General features: G+C 51.2%; 2 protein-coding genes and 1 non-coding gene across 5 annotated transcripts in view; 2 read left to right on the forward strand and 1 right to left on the reverse strand.

Moving 5' to 3' along the window:
• SNRNP200 (small nuclear ribonucleoprotein U5 subunit 200) overlaps positions 1–11,600 on the forward strand; it is a 29,734-nt gene extending 18,134 nt beyond the window's left edge. The window contains exons 26-45 of the mRNA XM_032410407.1: positions 305–423; positions 700–854; positions 971–1,160; positions 1,367–1,540; positions 2,712–2,872; positions 3,181–3,408; positions 3,776–3,967; positions 4,059–4,237; positions 4,427–4,578; positions 5,413–5,521; positions 6,437–6,545; positions 7,060–7,249; positions 7,345–7,509; positions 7,734–7,855; positions 8,078–8,221; positions 8,325–8,501; positions 8,814–8,974; positions 9,091–9,172; positions 10,839–10,931; positions 11,119–11,600. Of these exons, the coding sequence (XP_032266298.1) occupies positions 305–423; positions 700–854; positions 971–1,160; positions 1,367–1,540; positions 2,712–2,872; positions 3,181–3,408; positions 3,776–3,967; positions 4,059–4,237; positions 4,427–4,578; positions 5,413–5,521; positions 6,437–6,545; positions 7,060–7,249; positions 7,345–7,509; positions 7,734–7,855; positions 8,078–8,221; positions 8,325–8,501; positions 8,814–8,974; positions 9,091–9,172; positions 10,839–10,931; positions 11,119–11,262 (3,046 nt within the window). The 3' untranslated portion in view covers positions 11,263–11,600. The remainder of the gene's footprint in view (positions 1–304; positions 424–699; positions 855–970; positions 1,161–1,366; positions 1,541–2,711; positions 2,873–3,180; positions 3,409–3,775; positions 3,968–4,058; positions 4,238–4,426; positions 4,579–5,412; positions 5,522–6,436; positions 6,546–7,059; positions 7,250–7,344; positions 7,510–7,733; positions 7,856–8,077; positions 8,222–8,324; positions 8,502–8,813; positions 8,975–9,090; positions 9,173–10,838; positions 10,932–11,118) is intronic.
• Positions 11,601–12,154: 554 nt separating this feature from the next.
• Positions 12,155–12,290, forward strand: LOC116636494. Its single transcript, XR_004300344.1, has one exon. It is a non-coding gene; the product is annotated as a U4 spliceosomal RNA (small nuclear RNA).
• A 799-nt stretch (positions 12,291–13,089) lies between these two features.
• Positions 13,090–18,631, reverse strand: CIAO1 (cytosolic iron-sulfur assembly component 1). Of its 3 annotated transcripts, none has more exons than XM_032410408.1 (7): positions 18,296–18,630; positions 17,556–17,704; positions 17,291–17,402; positions 17,095–17,183; positions 16,647–16,848; positions 15,906–15,993; positions 13,090–15,035 (listed from the first exon to the last, which is right to left on the reverse strand). In XM_032410408.1, the coding sequence occupies exons 1-7, from the start codon at positions 18,432–18,434 to the stop codon at positions 14,795–14,797; spliced, it is 1,020 nt and encodes a 339-aa protein (XP_032266299.1). In that variant the 5' UTR covers positions 18,435–18,630; the 3' UTR covers positions 13,090–14,794. The 3 variants fall into 3 exon arrangements, with proteins under 3 accessions (XP_032266299.1, XP_032266300.1, XP_032266301.1); XM_032410409.1 differs by lacking the exon at positions 18,296–18,630 and adding an exon at positions 18,097–18,288; XM_032410410.1 differs by having other exon boundaries at positions 14,942–15,088; positions 18,296–18,631.
• Positions 18,632–18,745: the final 114 nt, after the last annotated feature.

Here is an 18,745-nt window from a genome sequence, read left to right on the forward strand (position 1 = left end):
GGGCCCGGGGAGCTGGAAGCTGGTCAGCATGAGTTAAGGTCCCCAGGCTGAGGGCACGCTGGGGAAGCCTTGGAGTGCTCTTATCTCCAGCCCTCACTCATGAAATGGGACTTGCACTTTGGGTGGAGCCCGGGGGTAGGGGGAAAGGGGTGGGGAGTGATGGCTTTCAAGTGTCGTTGCTGGTGCAGTTTCGGATGCTTTCCATTAACGACTATTTTGTGTGGTCACGGCTAACCTGTTGGAAGCTATGGTGAGGGCAGTTTGTGACGCAAGGGACTGACAGCGATGTTTTCGTCCTGGCTAGGTGGCAGTCCATGTGTCCTCTGCGCCAGTTCCGGAAACTCCCTGAGGAAGTAGTGAAGAAGATCGAGAAGAAAAACTTCCCCTTTGAGCGCCTGTATGACCTGAATCATAATGAGATAGGTATGTGGGAAACTCTCCTCTTTGTCCTTACTGCTCAGACATCTTTCTGAGCAGTTCTGAGGCCTGGTGCCCTCTTGGCCTGTGTTCGCTTCTCACAGCCCCCTGAAGTAACGAGGCCAGCTCTTGGTCTCGGGCCTTCGAAACCTCTGGGCTGCGCTGCGCGTGAGGGGAGGAGTCTGCGCACTGGAGTGGAATGTGCCCCTCGCCCTCAGGGCCCAGTTTGCAGCCGTGCTTGGTAGGCTGGGCTGCAGCCCCTGTACTCTCCTGTCCTTCTAGGGGAGCTTATCCGCATGCCGAAGATGGGGAAGACCATCCACAAGTACGTCCACCTCTTCCCCAAGTTGGAGTTGTCGGTGCACCTCCAGCCTATCACGCGCTCCACCCTGAAAGTGGAGCTGACCATCACGCCGGACTTCCAGTGGGATGAAAAGGTGAGGCCTTGCTCGGCAGAGGGCCTGCTTGCAGCGCGCTCCCTCCTGAGGAGAGCTGGATCGGAGCTGTGCGTCCACGCTGGCTCACGTGCTTTCACTTGTGCTTGTGTTGACAGGTTCACGGGTCATCAGAGGCATTCTGGATTCTGGTGGAGGATGTGGACAGTGAGGTGATACTCCACCATGAGTATTTTCTACTCAAGGCCAAGTATGCCCAGGACGAGCACCTCATTACGTTCTTCGTGCCTGTCTTCGAACCGCTGCCCCCTCAGTACTTCATCCGAGTGGTGTCTGACCGCTGGCTCTGTGAGTGTATCTCTGCAGGCTCCCAGACGGGCAGGTCTTCCAGGGGATAGTAAGCATGTCTTGCCCTTTGTACTGGACTGCACTTTGGGGTCAGAGTGATCCTATCTTCTGTTGCCTTGGGGTTTCCGGTGTGCATGGAGGGGCTCTGAGGGGCCATCAGGTAAAGGGAGGACTGCTCATGACCCCTCCCGTTTCTGTTCTGGCAGCTTGTGAGACCCAGCTGCCTGTCTCCTTCCGGCACCTGATCCTACCAGAGAAGTACCCACCTCCAACTGAGCTTCTGGACCTGCAGCCCTTGCCCGTGTCTGCCCTGAGAAATAGTGCCTTTGAGAGCCTTTACCAGGATAAATTTCCTTTTTTCAACCCCATCCAGACCCAAGGTAAGCGTTTCCATCCCCAGGCGGTCATTTCCTTCGGGTGCCTTTTAAGGTCCCCTAGAGACAGATGTTTTCTGTGGCAAGAAGGGCAGTAGAGCGCTCAGGGAGACGGAGCTCAGCAGAGCCGACTGTGGGAGCACCCCAGGACTTTTTCCCTTCTCAGTCCTTGGTTACTGTTCGATTTCCTTTGCTTTTCTTTTTTTAAAAGATTTTATTTATTTGACAGAGAAAGAAAGCATAAGCAGGGGAAGCAGCAGGCAGAGGGAGAGGGAGAAGCAGGCTCCCCACTGAACAGAAAGCCTGACGCGGGGCTCGATCCCAGGACCCTGGGATCATGACCTGAGCCGAAGGCAGCCGCTTAACCGACTGAGCCACCCAGGCACCCCTCCTTTGCTTTTCTGCACATGTCACTGGGGGGAGGGTCAGTAGAACAAGATCTTACCATGGTACATTGTTGTTTCTCAGGCTCAGGAGGCTGGATCCATGCCCCTGTTGCTCAAGTATTGAGCCAGAGTGCGCGGCATTGACGGAAGCCTCCTTCCCCTCATTGTTTTCAGTAACAGCCACGTTCCCAGAGCATGCCCTGTTTTCTAAGTCCTTTTGGCTGAGTACATTTGGGTGTTTTCTCTTTTGTGCCTCCCCCCGGTCCTGTGAGGGATTTACTGTTCGTGGTACTATTAGTGTCCTGTTTTACAGATGAGGAAACTCGGCAGGGAAAGGCACCTCAGCTGAACCAGCTAATAAACAGAACTTGGACTTTAACCAGTCTTAATGCCAGGACTGAGGCTTTACCTTCTTTCTTTATTAGACCATTTCCAGGGACCAGAGGAGAGTGTTGGAGGGGCAGAGAAAGGTAGCCAGTTCTTTTTTGTTCTGCGTCCCGGTCCCTGAGAGGACCGCAGAGAAGCGCAGGATACTTGGCCTACTTCCCTCTGCCATCCTGCGAAACTCCCGTGCTATCTGAACTGTTGGTCCGGGCTCTTCCCCTGTTGCCTGTGTGTGAGAGGGAGAAAATAAGGGGAGAGGTGTGTGTAGTAGGCCGACTGCAGGTAGTCCTTCGTGATTGGCACTTGACGGCTGGCTGGCTGAGTTTCTCCTGGTGGCCTCTGTTCTGAGGAGTGGTCTGAGTCTCTTCTCTCCTGGATGTTCCCCCCGCTGCTCTGCCGGCTTCCAGTGTTCAACACCGTCTACAACAGTGACGACAATGTGTTTGTGGGGGCCCCGACGGGCAGCGGGAAGACCATCTGTGCAGAGTTTGCCATCCTGCGGATGCTGCTGCAGAACTCAGAGGGGCGCTGTGTCTATATCACCCCCATGGAGGCTCTGGCGGAGCAGGTATGTGCCATGGTGTTGTGTCATGTGTGAACTTGGCCGGAAGCTCTTTTCCTCTGAGCCCAGATCAGAATTCTCTAAGCCCTTGAAATTTGCAGGGTCAGTGGTGGCAAGACTCCGTTTTCTTTTGTTGATGTCCTCAGTTTGTGTACTGAAGGAAGACGCTACCATCCCTTAAAGATTAATGTGGGATTGTAAAGTAGTTGGAGATGTACAGATCAACAAGTCTCTGTGTGTGGCTTCTCAGGCTTGTCTCGTTAAAAATGAAACGAGGCCTGGCCTGATGTTTTTCTGCCCTTCCTGCATGCCAGGTGTACATGGACTGGTATGAGAAGTTCCAGGACAGGCTCAACAAGAAGGTGGTGCTCCTGACGGGGGAGACTAGCACAGACCTGAAGCTTCTAGGCAAGGGCAATATCATCATCAGCACCCCTGAGAAGTGGGACATCCTTTCTCGGCGGTGGAAGCAGCGCAAGAATGTCCAGAACATCAACCTCTTCGTGGTGGATGAAGTCCACCTTATCGGGGGCGAGAACGGGGTATGGCTTGACCTTGAAGCATAGGAGAGGGGCTGTGATTGGCTGAGTGGCCTTGGCATTGGGACTTATGTTTGGGTCTGAGGCCAGAGACAAGGTGCTGCTTCTTCCAGGAGGGTTCTGCTCGTCACTTTATTCCAAAGGGACAGTGTGAGACTTTTTTGGTAGTAATCTTAGTAAAGAGCATTGTTTAGTGGAGACTGGCTGCCATGGAGGAGGTGGAACCAAAGATAGGAGAGCTCCTAATTAGAAGGAAGAGTTAGGCAGTCATTTCGAGGTGGTTGGGCTGGATGGAAAGGCTAACTCAGGGTGCAGGCTGGAGATGGGGTGCCTGGGCCTGGAGTGACCCCCCCCCCCCGCAATGTCCCAGCCTGTCTTAGAAGTGATCTGCTCCCGGATGCGCTACATCTCCTCCCAGATTGAGCGACCCATTCGCATTGTGGCACTTAGCTCGTCGCTCTCGAACGCTAAGGATGTGGCCCACTGGCTGGGGTGCAGCGCCACCTCTACTTTCAACTTCCACCCGAACGTGCGCCCCGTGCCCTTGGAGCTGCACATCCAGGTAGGGCCCGCTCTCCCCGCTCTCCCTGCTGCCGCGTGGCCTCGTGCCGGAGGACCAGCTCTCACTTCTGTCTCTTTCCCTCGGTCTCCAGGGCTTCAACATCAGCCACACACAAACCCGCCTGCTCTCCATGGCCAAGCCCGTGTACCACGCTATCACCAAACACTCTCCCAAGAAGCCGGTCATTGTTTTTGTTCCATCCCGAAAGCAGACCCGCCTCACTGCCATCGACATCCTCACCACGTGTGCGGCGGACATCCAGCGGCAGAGGTGGAGCAGGGTGGGGACGGGGTGGGAGGGGGGAGTTGGGTCACTGAGGTGGGCTCACCCTGAAGGGCATTCCGCCTATGAGGGTGGGCGTCAGCCCCATCGGGCTAGGGGCCGGCCGGCGGCACGGTTGGAAGGGCCTTGCCAGGGACTGGAAGTGCTCTGAGCTGAATCCGTGCCCCTGCCGCCTAGGTTCTTGCACTGCACCGAGAAGGATCTGATCCCGTACCTGGAGAAGCTAAGTGACAGCACGCTCAAGGAAACACTGCTAAATGGGGTGGGCTACCTGCACGAGGGCCTCAGCCCCATGGAGCGACGCCTGGTGGAACAGCTCTTCAGCTCAGGTGAAAAGTCTTGTGGCCCAGAGGGAGGTTCTGTCTAAGAGTATCACAGGCGATGGGTACGCAGCTTTAGGATGTGGGTAATGCTTCCTTCCAGCACACTAATCATCTTCAAAATACTTTTCTGATTATGTTTTCTTTCACTTCATTTGATCCTCTCAGTAACCTTGTGACGTGGGTAGAATATCACGTCTGCTTGCTAGATGAGAAGACAGGCAGGCACGTAAGGTGATATGACTTAACCTGGTTTTCTCGACCAGGACCTTTGACTAGTAGACCTGGTTTTCCATGGATAGCACGCTCACAAGGCTGTTAGACTTAGACGTGTAGTAAATGCTAGAACTGTGAGTCTCATCTGGGTGGCCTGTGTGCTGCCGTCCCTCGTTGACCTGTGGCGGTGCACGGACACTGTTCAGTGGAGCCGCTCCTGCCGCAGTCAGTTACTGGCGCTCTTTGATGCTCAAATCTGTCCCTCACGGCTCAGTTTTGCTGCCGTGTACTGAGCCAGCCCATGACTGAGGCGGCGTTGGCTCTTCCCGATCAGCAAGGCCAGTCTGTCAGGCAGACAGCTAAGCCTAGCTTTCCCTGGGCTGGGGATTCTGTTCCAGGATTACCCCATTTCCTATAGCATAATCTCCCGAGCAGGGCGTTAGCAGCATGGAGCGACCTCTTACAGTATTGTGTTAGCCCTTTGTCATTATTAGGGCTCTTTCCCAGTAAGCTTTGCTGTGAGTTCTGAAATGTAGCACGAGATAAGCCCTTCCCGCCCTCCTCCTGCTCAGGAGACAAATCCTCCCAGGGAGCCCTGCACTCAGTCTTCTCCCCTCTGCCGCTCAGGGGCCATCCAGGTGGTGGTAGCTTCTCGGAGTCTCTGCTGGGGCATGAATGTGGCTGCCCACCTGGTGATCATCATGGACACCCAGTACTACAATGGCAAGATTCATGCGTGAGTCTCACTATGCTCTGCGTTAATGGGAATCTTCTTCCTAAAATGAATGTAACATCTGCAGATCCAGAAATGATGAAGGAAACGTGTTAAGGGAGATAAACAGCCAGCTGAGATTCCCCCATAGCCAGGTGTCTGAGAGTTTTTAGTCTTAGGACCTACGCTCACTTTTGCTTCTGTGGTTAGTCTGTCATATTTCAGCAAGTTGGAGAACCAGGAAAAGGTTTGGTTTTTCTCAGAAAAAGCCTGAATGATTTCTTTCTTTTTTTTAAGATTTTATTTATTTATTTGAGAGAGAGAGTACAAGCATGGGGAGCTGCAGGCAGAGGGAGAAGCAGGCTCCCCGATGAGCAGGGAGCCTGATGCAGGGCTTGATCCCAGGACCCTGAGATCATAACCTGAGCCGAAGGCAGACGCTTAACTGACTCAGCCACCCAGGCGCCCCTTGAATGATTTAATTCTTAATATTTTTTTCTCAAAATGTAGATTTTTTTTTTTTCTGAAATGAATGTTACTTATGGCTTATCTTTAATCTCTGAAATTCCTTTTAGGTTTAGATTTAAGTCAGGTGACTTGCTAACTCATGAAATACGCAGTTGTTTGGGAAGCTTGACTTACATATTTGATCCTTTATTAGGGAGTTACTCGCTTTGGGTATTCGCTGGGTTTAGCTTTGGTTCAGGGACCCTGAGCAGCAAAGTCCCAACTCTTACACTTGAAAACTACAGTGATCTAGAGATAAACAAGGGACACTAGTACCTGAGCACAAGTAGTCCTAACCACAGGGGTTAGCTGTAATTTGCCACTGTCTCCCATATTCGCATTTTATTCTTTGACATCGAGGGAGTCCGCGCCTCCTGACTGTGGTCTCTGTATTGATGCACCTTCGTCACCTTTTCTCTCTTCTGTCATTAGGTATGTGGATTACCCCATCTACGACGTGCTTCAGATGGTGGGGCATGCCAACCGCCCTTTGCAGGATGATGAGGGCCGCTGTGTTATCATGTGCCAGGGCTCCAAAAAGGTCAGTCCTGGCCTCGGGCACCCTCTTGAGATCCTGGGCCTCACAGTAGAGTTTTTAATAGTTGTCTTTCCTTGTTTACATTCTTTCTATCAAATTCTGTTTCTTTTATTTTCCACATTGCTTTTGTAATAAGCCTCACATGGAATTTTGTAGCCCTCTGTTTTTGCTGCTGCTGTTGACTCCATGTGTTGAGGTCCTTACCTTCTGGCTGGTACTTCAGGTACTGTTAGGCCTGCATGACCTTCTATATCCCTGTTCCCATTGTAAGAATAACCAGGGATGCTGGTGGGAACAGGCATACACACCACTTACACAGACACCCAGCATTCTGCTTACGCACCCAAACTTCCAGGTGCAGACCCAGTTCACCTTGTCAGTACGGTGGTTTCTTCCGTTGTTGTATTAGCTGTGTCTGTTGCGCGAGGGCCATTCCCTTTTGGTTTTCCCTTGGCCCTCCTTTGTGACCATGTTGTCATTGACTCTTTATTACTATCTCTCCTTTTCCAATCCGCAGGATTTCTTCAAAAAGTTCCTGTATGAGCCATTGCCAGTAGAGTCCCATCTGGATCACTGTATGCACGACCACTTCAATGCCGAGATTGTCACCAAGACCATAGAGAACAAGCAGGATGCTGTGGACTACCTGACCTGGACCTTTCTGTACCGCCGCATGACCCAGAACCCCAATTACTACAACCTGCAGGGTCAGTGGGCTCTGGGGTGCACAGTGTCCTTTTGTGGTTCTCCTAGCCCTTGCTGGCCATCTCCTAGTGACGCCTTGCTTCTTTCACCTTCACAGGTATCTCCCATCGCCACCTGTCTGACCACTTGTCCGAGCTTGTGGAGCAGACCCTGAGTGACTTGGAGCAGTCCAAGTGCATCAGCATTGAGGACGAGATGGATGTGGCACCCCTGAACCTGGGCATGATCGCTGCTTACTATTACATCAACTACACCACCATTGGTGAGGGGCCGGCAGGGGATGCTGTCTGGGGAGCCCAAGCTAAAGAAGTCTCTGCAGGGGCCTGCAGCCCACTGGGATGAGCGAGCCCAGGCCTTCCAGTGCCCTGTGTGTGGGTCAGAGGGATGGATCGTGGGGTAGTGCAGGGGTAGGGTAGCTTAGGCAGTTAACTCTCCTCCCTCTTTCTTTTCTGACTCCTCCCCTTCCTTCTTCTCTTTGGCTGTCAGAGCTCTTCAGCATGTCCCTGAATGCCAAGACCAAGGTGCGAGGGCTTATTGAGATCATCTCCAATGCCGCGGAGTATGAGAACATTCCCATCCGGCACCATGAAGATAACCTCCTGCGGCAGGTGAGGACATCTTAGGTTCAGGACAACCTCTTTGGAGTTGAAAGTTGGCCTCTGTGCCCAGAGCACATGGTGTCCTTGTCACCACAGGAAGACCCCAGCACATCACCCACACGTCTCTGTTTTGAAGGGTTGTGAGCGTGGGGCAGGTGGTCCTTTGGGCCCCAGAGCTGTTTTCGGGCAGGGCCATGTGTTCATCACCAGTTGTTTTTCTTTCCCCTCCAGTTGGCTCAGAAGGTCCCCCACAAGCTGAATAACCCGAAGTTCAATGACCCGCACGTCAAGACCAACCTGCTTCTGCAGGCTCACCTGTCCCGCATGCAGCTGAGCGCTGAGCTGCAGTCGGATACGGAGGAAATCCTCAGCAAGGTAGGTGTGGGTGCCCGTATGGGTGTGGAGTGGAGGGGCCGGGGGTGGCCTATGAAGTAGCAGTTCCGAGCCTGCCTTCTCTTGCACTCCTACCCCTATTCAGGCAATCCGGCTCATCCAGGCCTGTGTGGACGTCCTTTCCAGCAATGGGTGGCTTAGCCCTGCCCTGGCAGCGATGGAGCTGGCCCAGATGGTCACCCAAGCCATGTGGTCCAAGGACTCCTACCTGAAACAGTTGCCACACTTCACGTCAGAGCATATTAAACGGTGCACAGATAAGGTGAGCTGGGCCTGGACCTGGATGGTTGGGTGGCTGAGCCAAGTGTCCTGGGAGGTGGGGGCAGTTGAAGGGGTTGTCGGAGGGGAGTCACGGTCGGGGGGAGTTGGGGTTTCTCTGAGTGTCTCTGAGGGTGTTGCGTACTGAGGTACTAGAGCGTCCGGTGGTTGTACGGTTGCGGGCTGTGTTCTTTCTGAAGCCGCATCTTTAGATGATCTGATAGCATAGGAAGTAAAATTAGCAGCTGTTTGGAGCCGGGTTTCATTTGCTGTTAGTATGAGTTCTCCTTCCCTGACCTCCGAATCCCCCCTGCAGGGAGTGGAGAGCGTTTTTGACATCATGGAGATGGAAGATGAAGAACGAAACGCGCTGCTTCAGCTGTCTGACAGCCAGATCGCGGACGTGGCCCGCTTCTGCAACCGCTACCCAAACATCGAGCTTTCTTACGAGGTGGTGGATAAGGACGGCATCCGCAGGTGAGCGCGGGCCGGCCAGGCGCCCTGCCCCGCGGTCCCCGCCGGGCCCGGCGGGATGGTGCGCTCCGAGCCCCTGCCTCGGTGCTGAGGCACTGCCCTGCTCTTCTCCCCCACAGCGGCGGGCCAGTGGTGGTGCTGGTGCAGCTGGAGCGCGAGGAGGAAGTCACAGGCCCCGTGATCGCGCCTCTCTTTCCGCAGGTGGGTCCTGGTAGCAGGACGGCAATAAAAACCAGATAGAAAGCTTCCTGAAATCTTCTCCTGAAAGACAGTTTGATATAACTAAGATTTTAAAACCGTCGAAAGGTGTCTCAGATGAACTCCCATTTTTAAGTAGCAGCATGAGGTTTCTTCTGGAGGCCTTATCCATTGGCTAGTGCTCAGATTTCAAGGGTACATTGTCACCGGGGGAGGGAAATTTAGGGTAATGACAAGACACAAGGCCAAGAATTAATATTGGGGCCATGGGTGGTTTTGTCATTGTTTTTGCTTGAAGACAATTCAGGTGACTGGTCATTGTGACAATATAGTATTGTCAGTCTCTAGGATTGTTAAGAGGAATTTTCTTTAAATGGCTCCGGGATAGTTGGGCTTTTCTAGTTGGTATTTCTCTTCCTTTCTCACTGCCATTTAACTCTGTGTCCAGTTACTTGGTTCTTTATCACCAGAAAGAAAATCTGATCCCTTATATTAGAGAATAATTGAAGACTGAAAGCAGAAACCAGATACACTGTAATGTTTCGTTTTACAAACTAGTGGTTTAATAGGCTCTGGGGAAAGAGCGCTTTGAACTGGAATACTTGGACTTTCTGACGGGGATGGTCTGCTCTGGATCCTGTCCACTGGCAGGCTCATGTCCAGGTCAGCATGTGTTGCTTATCTGGCACAGGTGCTTTTTATTTAAAAGGGTTTCTGAGGAACTCAGCTGCCAGGCCCCAAAGACTACATCTCTAATGGTGGAATCTTGGCTTCATTGGCAAGCACTGAATGTCAGGAGAAGGTATTTTGGAATAAATAAGGAAATGAGCCAGAACCAAAAATGAGTTCATTACTTAAAAACAGGTTCATTTGAGATACGTTTTGACAGTTTCAAAATCTTAGTTATACTAAATTGTCTTTTAGGAGGAAATTGTATTTTAGTTTATTTCTTTTCTTTTTTTTTTTTAAAGATTTTATTTATTTGACAGAGAGAGACACAGCGAGAGAGGGAACACAAGCAGAGGGAGTGGGAGAGGGAGACGCAGGCTTCCCGCGGAGCAGGGAGCCCGATGCGGGGCTCGATCCCGGGACCCTGGGATCATGACCTGAGCCTAAGGCAGACGCTTAATGACTAAACCACCTGGGCGCCCCATTATTTCGTTTTCTAAAAGATGTATTTTTTTTAAAGATTTTATTTTGAGAGAGAGAGCGTGAGCTTGAGCGAGGGGGAGGTGCAAAGGGAGAGGGAGAAGCAGACTCCCCGCTGAGCAGGGTGTCCAGTGCGGGACTCAATCCCAGGACCCCAGGATCATGACCCGAGCTGAAGGCAGACACTTAACCGACTGAGCCACCCAGGTGCCCTTATTTATGTATTTTAGAGAGAGCACGTATGCTGGCAGGGGAGGGGCAGAGGGGGAGAGAGCATCTCAGGCAGACTCCCTGCTGAGTGAGGAGCCCAACGGACATGAGTCTCGATCCCAGGACCTGAGATCATGACCTGAGCTGCAATTAAGAGTTGGCCACTTAACTGAGCAGCCCAGGCACCTCCAGGAGGAAATTTTAGAAAGCTTTCTATCTGGTTTTTGTTTCCCTACTCTTATAACCATTCTCATGGTCTCGTGGCCATCACTTTCTACATGCTGAAATTCTTGGCTTTTGGTCACTGCAGAAACGTGAAGAGGGCTGGTGGGTAGTGATCGGCGATGCCAAGTCCAATAGCCTCATCTCCATCAAGAGGCTGACCCTGCAGCAGAAGGCCAAGGTGAGTGAACACTGGCCCCAGGATTTGTTCTGAGATGGGGTCAGGGTGAGAATTCTTCCTCCTGTGTCCGTGCTCAGCCTGATTTCTGCCTGAACACCGGACCCAGGATTTGTTCTGAGATGGGGTCAGGGTGTGAATTCTTCCTCTTATGTCCGTGCTCACCCTGACTTCTGCCTGCTTTCTCTAGGTGAAGCTTGACTTTGTGGCTCCAGCTACTGGTGCCCACAATTACACCCTGTATTTCATGAGTGATGCTTACATGGGATGTGACCAGGAATACAAATTCAGTGTGGACGTGAAGGAAGCGGAGACAGACAGTGACTCAGACTGAGTCCAGAGGCACTTACTCTTACAAACAGGAGAGAAGAATTGCACCTGAATCAGGAACATGTACAGTTACATGGGGACCAGGTCTGTTGGTGAGATCTGGCCAGTCAGTGCAGGTGCTGTCCTAGCCCCCTTCTACTACTTGGCCCTCTTACTGCCTTGCTGTCTAGACTTGGGATCCAGTGTCTGCAGGTGTCCTGTACGCTGTCAAGCATAAACTATGTACAGCATTTTTAGGCATGTTCTGTGTAGTTCCTTTTGTCAAACAGTCTCATAAAATAACTTGGAAAAACCATTTGTCTTTGTAGTGTTTCCAAATTAAAGTTTCTTTCCTCTACCTAAGGCTTTGGCCAAAAACATTTGTTTTTTTTAGCCACTGAACTTGCTTATAATGAATACTTGCTTATAATGAATACTTCTAGAGAACAAGGCTGCTCTTTAGTTGGGCTGTCACCTGCAGCCTTTCCAGTCAAGTGTAGAGAAGGGGACAAGGTTAGATAGCTGTCAGATTGGGGCACCTGGGTGGCTCAGTAGTTAAGCGTCTGCCTTCCGTTCAGGTCGTGATCCCAGGGTCCTGGGATTAAGCCCCGCATCGGGCTCCCTGCTTGGCGGGAAGCCTGCTTCTCCCTCTCCCACTCCCCCTGCTTGTGTTCCCTCTCTCGCTGTGTCTCTCTCTGTCAAATAAATGAATAAAATCTTTAAAAAACAAAAAAAGATAGCTGTCAGATTTATGCCCTTGTCTCCCACCTCTCTTGTTACCCAGATATCAGCATTGTTCAGAACTAACACTGAACTTGAGTCTCTCAAGATCTGCAGTGTCCCCTCCCATAAGGAGGCAGTACCAGAAAGGGGATTAAAATGCACGAGCTGGGTGTGGCCCAGTCTTGGTAAACCAATTCTTTGCTCAGTGGCAGTATCGTAGCCAATGAGGTTTATCCGAGGAGCGACTATTGCTAATTGAAAACTTTTCCCAATTCTGTGATCTAGATTTACAAATTTTCCTCTTCAAATTCTTGCCTTCTGTTATTTAGGAATAAATGTGCATAAAATTGGGAGATGATTTTCAAGCGTTTCTCTAGGTCAGCAGTTTTCAAGTAATAGGATCTTAGGACGCCTTTTACACACCAAAAAATTAAGAACCCCAAAGATATTTTATCATCTTGGTTATATCTATTCATGTTTACTAAGGATTAAAACAAAACTTAATGCATTTAAAAATAATTTTTTTTAAAGATTTTGTTTATTTAGTTGAGAGAGCACAAGCAGGGGGAGCAGCAGAGGGAGGAGAGGGAGAAGCAGGCTTCCCCACGGGCAGGGAGCCCAACTCGGGGCTCAATCCCAGGACCCTGGGATCATGACCTGAGCCAAAGGCAGACGCCCAACCAACTGAGCTACGCAGGTGCCCCCAGAAAAGGGTTTTTAAAGCCTTTTCGGGTGATTAGCTATTTGATATTACACTGAGACTCCACAAGTGATAGTTTTTTCTAAAGGCAATGTGGAATCTGAAACCTCATCAAATAATAAGCTTCAGTTAAAACCACTGGTCTTGGGGTGCCTGGGTGGTGCACTTAGGCATCTGACTTGGTTTCAGCTCAGGTCATGATCAGGGTCGTGAGATAGAGCTCCACATTGGGCTCTGCTTGAGATTCTCTCCCTCTGTCCCTCCCACTCATGCTCTCTAAAATCTTAAAAAACCCACTGGTCTTACACTTTTTACAACTTTATTTGAAAAAAAGAGCACAAGCATGGGGAGGGACAGGAGAGAAGCAGGCTCCCTGCTGAACAAGAAGCACGATGCGGGGCTCCGTTCCAGGACCCGGGGATCATGACCTGAGCAGAAGGCAGATGTTTAACCTACTGAGTCACCCAGGTGCCCTCCCCCCCGCTTTTTAAAGATTTTTATTTGGTCTTACCCTTTTAATAAATTTCTTAACCGTGAAAGATTTTGTAATATCATGCATTAGACATTTGGAAAATGTTGGTTCACTGACTTAGGCATATCTTCCAAATCTGTTGATACCACCAATCTCATCAGAAAAGTCTAAACATAGGGAAGACATCAAGCTCATGGTGGCAATAAAAGTTTTTGAAAATTCTAATTTTTGCTTGAGAGCTTTATTTTTTCATTAGCAATGCTACGAGTTTCCCTTGAAGTGAAAGGCTCACTCCATCCATTTCCCAGAAAAAGTCTGCCAGATAAGCCAAGTCTAAGTAACATAATTTGCTAGTTTTTTCAAGATGGGGCCACGAGGACAGTTCAGCTTGCACAACTGCTTTTCGTCAAGACAGTCTTAGTTGAGTGTGCGGCGGAAGGGCTTTATCCTGCTTCCCACTGTCAGCATGTTAGCTGTGTTCTCAAGGTCAAGATTTAACACAGTTTTTAATTGGTTCTATCCAGGACATTTCTAAGCGAGGTGAGGGCAAGGCAGTGAAGACTGACCACTAGTATGGGGTGCCGCTGCTTTGACTCCTGCCACAGCTGACCACGCAGGTCCCCTAAGAGGCTCTTGGGACCACCCTCTGAGAGCCACTGCGCTAGGCACCGCCTCAGCTGTCTTTTCAAAATCTAAGGTGGTGATTTCTGTGGTATCCGGTGAAGGCTGTAGTTTTGGGGACGGTCCTCAAGTCAAAACCCATTTGGAAGTGACTTCCAGAAGACAATTTGAATGAGATCAAAGTGATAGCTTAAGGAGTGATTCTATACCTTTTTTCATTATCATGCCCCTAATGAGCCTTACTATAGGTCTTTTTTCTATTTGCCCATAGCATGAAAATTTAATAGTGGTGGTTCATTAGAGAGCCACTAATTATGGTCTCTACGATTTTTTTGCCCCCTTCCCAAGAACTGATTTTCAGCCCCACTGAGAATGTATGGCCCGTAGCCAGTAATAACTCCCTCTTAGGCTTCACACCCTTCCCCATTTATTTTTCAGCATTTCCAGTTGCCACCACAGCATGATGGCACAGAAGATACACAAGTTTCTAAGGGAAAGCAGAAGCATGTCTTACTCTAAGCCAGCCTACGTTAAAAAATTTCCTTCAATACTGATTGAATGTCTTAAATGTAAGAATTTACCCAGAAATCAGGAAGGTAGGACTTATTTCTGAAAAGGACTCACCATGGAATTCTTTTAAGTTGTGACTGTCCTTATGAAAAAGGACTTGGGACTCAGATGACCTATTTCTATAAAGCTTCCAATTTCCGAAAAGCCTAAGATGTACCCCTTCTACACAGAGATATGGTGACTATAAATACTATATTCACCCCTCAAAATTGAACACTGTGCCCTGAAGCAGGCAAAATCTGTGGCATAACCACGACGCACTGATGTTCTGTAGCTCTTTACGAAGGGCCCCGTGTCAAAGGGGGGGCGGGGAGAGTGAGTGGTTCTGTGGCTCCGCACTTCTACCCAAGTCTGAATGGAGAGAGCCAAGTTAGACGAAGGTCAAGGATGCTCCTTCCAGGTCCTCTTGGGGCTGGGAAAGTCTTAAGACATTTTCTGGGGAACCATGATTCTGTCCAAAGTCAAGGTGGCTCAGATGCCTTCTGGTCGCTGATACTTCCAGAAGGCCACCTCCCCGTCATCGCTGCAGGAGGCCAGGAGCCCCTGCTCCTTAGGGTTCCAGGCCACACAGTTGACATCCTGGGAATGGGCCTGAGGCAAGTGGGCTGTCAGGGAGAAGGTGGGCTGCTGTGGATCTGAGCTGGGATCCTCCTCAAACACACGGATGGCATCATCCCCACAAGCTGTAGCCAGGGCCCCTGTCAGCTGACACCTGGCAGGAACATGGGCATCAGTGAGTATGCAGGCGGCTCCTCCCTCCCCAACCTGGCAAATGAGGCAAAAGAGATTGGTTCTGCAGTCCTTGGGCAGCTCTTCCCAAACTGCAGGCCTCAGCTCAAAGTCTATTATTGAGAAGCTTCCCTAACACACAGCCACAAACATCACCCCCTAATTCTTCAAGGGCTGCCATCTAGGTTAGGTTTCCCCAGGCAACCCAAAAAACTCCAAGATCCTGAACTGTACTTTTCTCACTTAGCATAAGCAGCCTCCCTTATTGCAAGTCATTCTTAACTATTTCTTTAAACAGTAATAGGCCGCTGAATTTTACCACACTTCCCCTAAGGTCACTTTCATCGTTCCCAAACGTTTGCTAATATAAGTAAAGCTTAGATGCACATCAACTATTTTCACCGTTTAGGATTATTTCCTCCAGACAGATTCCTAGGACTGCCCTCTGACCACTCTCCTGTATGAATGGTATGGCTTTTCTAGACTCCATAAGGGTAGAGTCGGTTACCAAACCATAAAAACCGCACCCATGAATCCAATTTCAAGAATATTTCTGGATGTATGAGGCTGTGTGACCCCCCCCCTCCCTCCCCAACACAAGGCTGGTGGTGCCCTCACCGCCTGTGATCTTAAAAGTAGGTATAGGCCTGGGTCTGTGAGTCTGTTCCCTGCTCCTGTGAACCTCAGGCCAGCCGGCCCTAGGCCAGCACAGTAGACAGTCGGCCTGGTCGGAAGAAATGAGGGCGGCTTGCTCTCTATGTCCATGTACTCCCAAAGGTGGCAGAGAGAAGCACGGGGTTTTGTCTTCTCTAAGATCTCTCCAAATGGGTGGGTGTGGGGATGGAGGTCTTACCAAGCAACATCGTAAATGGTCCTGGAGTGGAAGCCCGACAAAGTGCAGATACATTTCCAGCTGGGGTCAGAGCCGCTGCATGCCACCCCTGCACAACAGACTTCTCTTGAGCCTCAGACATGTCTGTGTCCTGGGCACCTCAGGGGAGGAGCTCCTCAACTGCCCTCCCTCACCCCCCCTTCAATCAGGAGGCCTCATTGTGTTCCTCAGTCCCCATCTGTACTGATCTGCCTTACGTACTGTGGCTACACAGGGATTTTTACAGCAGAATTCTGAGAAGGAGAGGTCCTGCTCTTTAAAAACTTTCTGCTGCAGACTATGTCTGACTAGTTAGCCTGCCTTTTAAGGCCACCAACCAACCCAACCAGCCACCCGACCCACCTTATTACTCCCCAGATCCTTTACACCCTATGCTCCATCTAAAGGAATCATGGTTCCTGGCGTAAATCTAGGCTCTTGCACCTTCAATGCCTTTGCTCATGCTGTTCTGTTTTCACCTAGAAGTCTCTTCTCCTGTTAAATTCTTCTTGTGTTAAAATCCTATACACGCTTTCCAGTTCGGATGAAATGGCTCTTCTTCCACACAGCCTTCCCTGATTGTCCAGCACTCGCTGGGCAGCCCTCTTGTGGCACATCCCCCTTTCTACTCCAATCTGCTGTGATTCGTCTATGTGTCTTAGACCCTGAGCAGACTGCGAACCTCGTGAGGAGTCTCCTGCAGCTCTCTGACCGGCCGCTCACCTTGCTCGTTGTCCGGAGGATACTGGCGCCAGATCCGCACAGTACGGTCATCGCTGCAAGATGCCAAGCGCTGGCCACTGGGGTCAAAGGCTAAGCTCCACACAGTGGATTCATGGCCTTCGAGGGTGGCACAGCACACCCAATCATCCTCTTCCTCCCGGTAGAGCTTCACTGTGTCATCATAGCTTGCAGAGGCTAACAGCTGGGGGGGGGGGGGGGGCGAAACACAGCACTTGTCTATGTGGCTCAGGACGTGCCAATAGTTCCAATACCTCTCCCAGCTAGGACAGTCCCAGCGATCCGTCTCTATAAAGGGATTAATAATGTCTTTTGGTCACAGACAGAGATCCCCATAAAAGTCAGGTTGAGGCTGAAGAGCAGAGGAAGGCTGGGTACAACCCTCCACACCAAAATTCCTTCCCACCAAGAAACTTCACCTCACTCTTACCTCCTGGCTTGGGTGCCAAACCACATGCTTGACATCCTGTGTATGAGAGTTGAGGACACTGACACATTCATACTCATCTTCTTCATCAACTGTGGGAGGGAAAAAGAAAGGAGCCCACAAGCTGACTCTGTCTGGGACACAGAGGGGGATGTCTGTTCTCTGGCTCCCCACTGCATCTGGAAGGATCTAGACTCACCTTCCCAGACCCACACACTCTTATCTCGGCTGCAGGTGGCAAGGAGGTTGCCGGAAGGGGCCCAGGCCACTGACTTGACCTCATTTTCATGGCCCTCCAGAGTAGTTACACACTGTGAAAAAGGAAGAGGAACAAGAATCAAGCAACTAAGATCTCTGGCGTTCTTTTCATAGGTACAGCTGAGTTAGCCCAGGTTGGCTCAGGTTCCTGAACCAGCCGTGGGGAGCAAAAAGGCAACAATCCTGCTCCCATCCAGCCTGGTTACCTCAAAGTCATCCTGGTTCTTTTTCCAAATGCAAGTGGTAGCATCGAAACTGGCAGAGGCCAGGTAATTGCCACAGGGAGACCAGGCCACCTTCCGCACAGTGCGCTGGTGGCCTTCAGAAAGGACAGATTTGCAGATCCAGCTGTCACCTAAAAGCAAAGGACAGGCCAAGCTCTGGAGCTGGGTGCACAAGAAGGTGCAGAAGCACTATCAATGCCCTTGGATAATGGGGATTAGTACGGGAGCCAAGCTGGAGCCAAGCTGGGCTTAATCGGTGTATTTAACATGCTTTCAGAAAGCTGTAACTGACTACTTCCTCTGCAGACATCCTTCTAAAACAAATCTGAGGAGTCACCTTTCTGATTTTAAAACTGTCAATGGCTCCCAAATGCCCTCAGGATAAAATTTAAACTTCACATTGGGTCGCAAATTACTCTGCAGGCTACATTCCTACCACCCTTCTCTCCTTTTCCGGTCTCAGCAACTATCACAATTCCCTCAACAGTTCCAGCCTATCGACGTTTTTGCTTCCAATACTTGCCGACTCCTTCGCCCAAAAAGTCTTTCCCAGAGTGGATAACGTCTAACTTGAAGGTGGCTTCTCCCTCCTTCCCTCTGGCCTGTAACCTCATTCCCGGTCGGCTTGCCCCAACGGCTGCGCACTCCCTGAGCCCGGCACCCACGCTACGCGCACGCTGAACCCTCGGCAGCAGGGGTCGTGCAGCGCGGCCGGGCCTGACCTTCCGTGCCCCAGATGCGGACTCTACGGTCACCACCGCACGACGCCAGCAGGGTTCCCGCGGGGTTCCAGGCCAAGAACCAGCAACGGGAGTCCGGGTGTGCCGGGACGCGGCCCAGCAGCACCAGCGAGTCCTTCATGGCGGCCCAGAGCAGGGTGTGGAGGAGGTGGGCAGAGGCGGCAGCGCCGACCGCGAGGCCACGGTGCAAACCCCCGCGACGCCCACTCCGGCCCCCGAAGGCCGTCGGATCCCGCCGCTTCCGCCCGAGGGCCCGGGTCGCCCTGGGAACTGAAGGGCCCGCGGCTTAGGCCGTGCTGCCCTCTGGGAGTTGTAGTCAGTTTACCCTCCCTGGCCGCAAGCATCGCGGGGGCAGCCTCGAACTACCAGTCCCGTGAGGCCCTGCGCAGGGAGCCGGCGGCGCGCCCAGGCTGTGACGCGCGAGGGGGACGG

The sequence above is a fragment of the Phoca vitulina genome, unplaced genomic scaffold (assembly GCF_004348235.1).
Source record: "Phoca vitulina isolate PV1807 unplaced genomic scaffold, GSC_HSeal_1.0 scaffold12, whole genome shotgun sequence".
NCBI lineage: Eukaryota > Metazoa > Chordata > Mammalia > Carnivora > Phocidae > Phoca > Phoca vitulina.

Bases quoted from the DNA above. Each gene is read 5' to 3' on its own strand.
- CIAO1 (XM_032410408.1), bottom strand. From the start codon at position 18,434: ATGAAGGACTCGCTGGTGCTGCTGGGCCGCGTCCCGGCACACCCGGAC. The intron at 17,184-17,290 runs GTGAGTCTAGAT...TCCCTCCCACAG, and splicing joins GAGTGTGTGGGTCTGGGAAG to TTGATGAAGAAGATGAGTAT. The intron at 15,036-15,905 runs GTAAGACCTCCA...TGTTCCTGCCAG, and splicing joins ACCATTTACGATGTTGCTTG to GTGTCAGCTGACAGGGGCCC.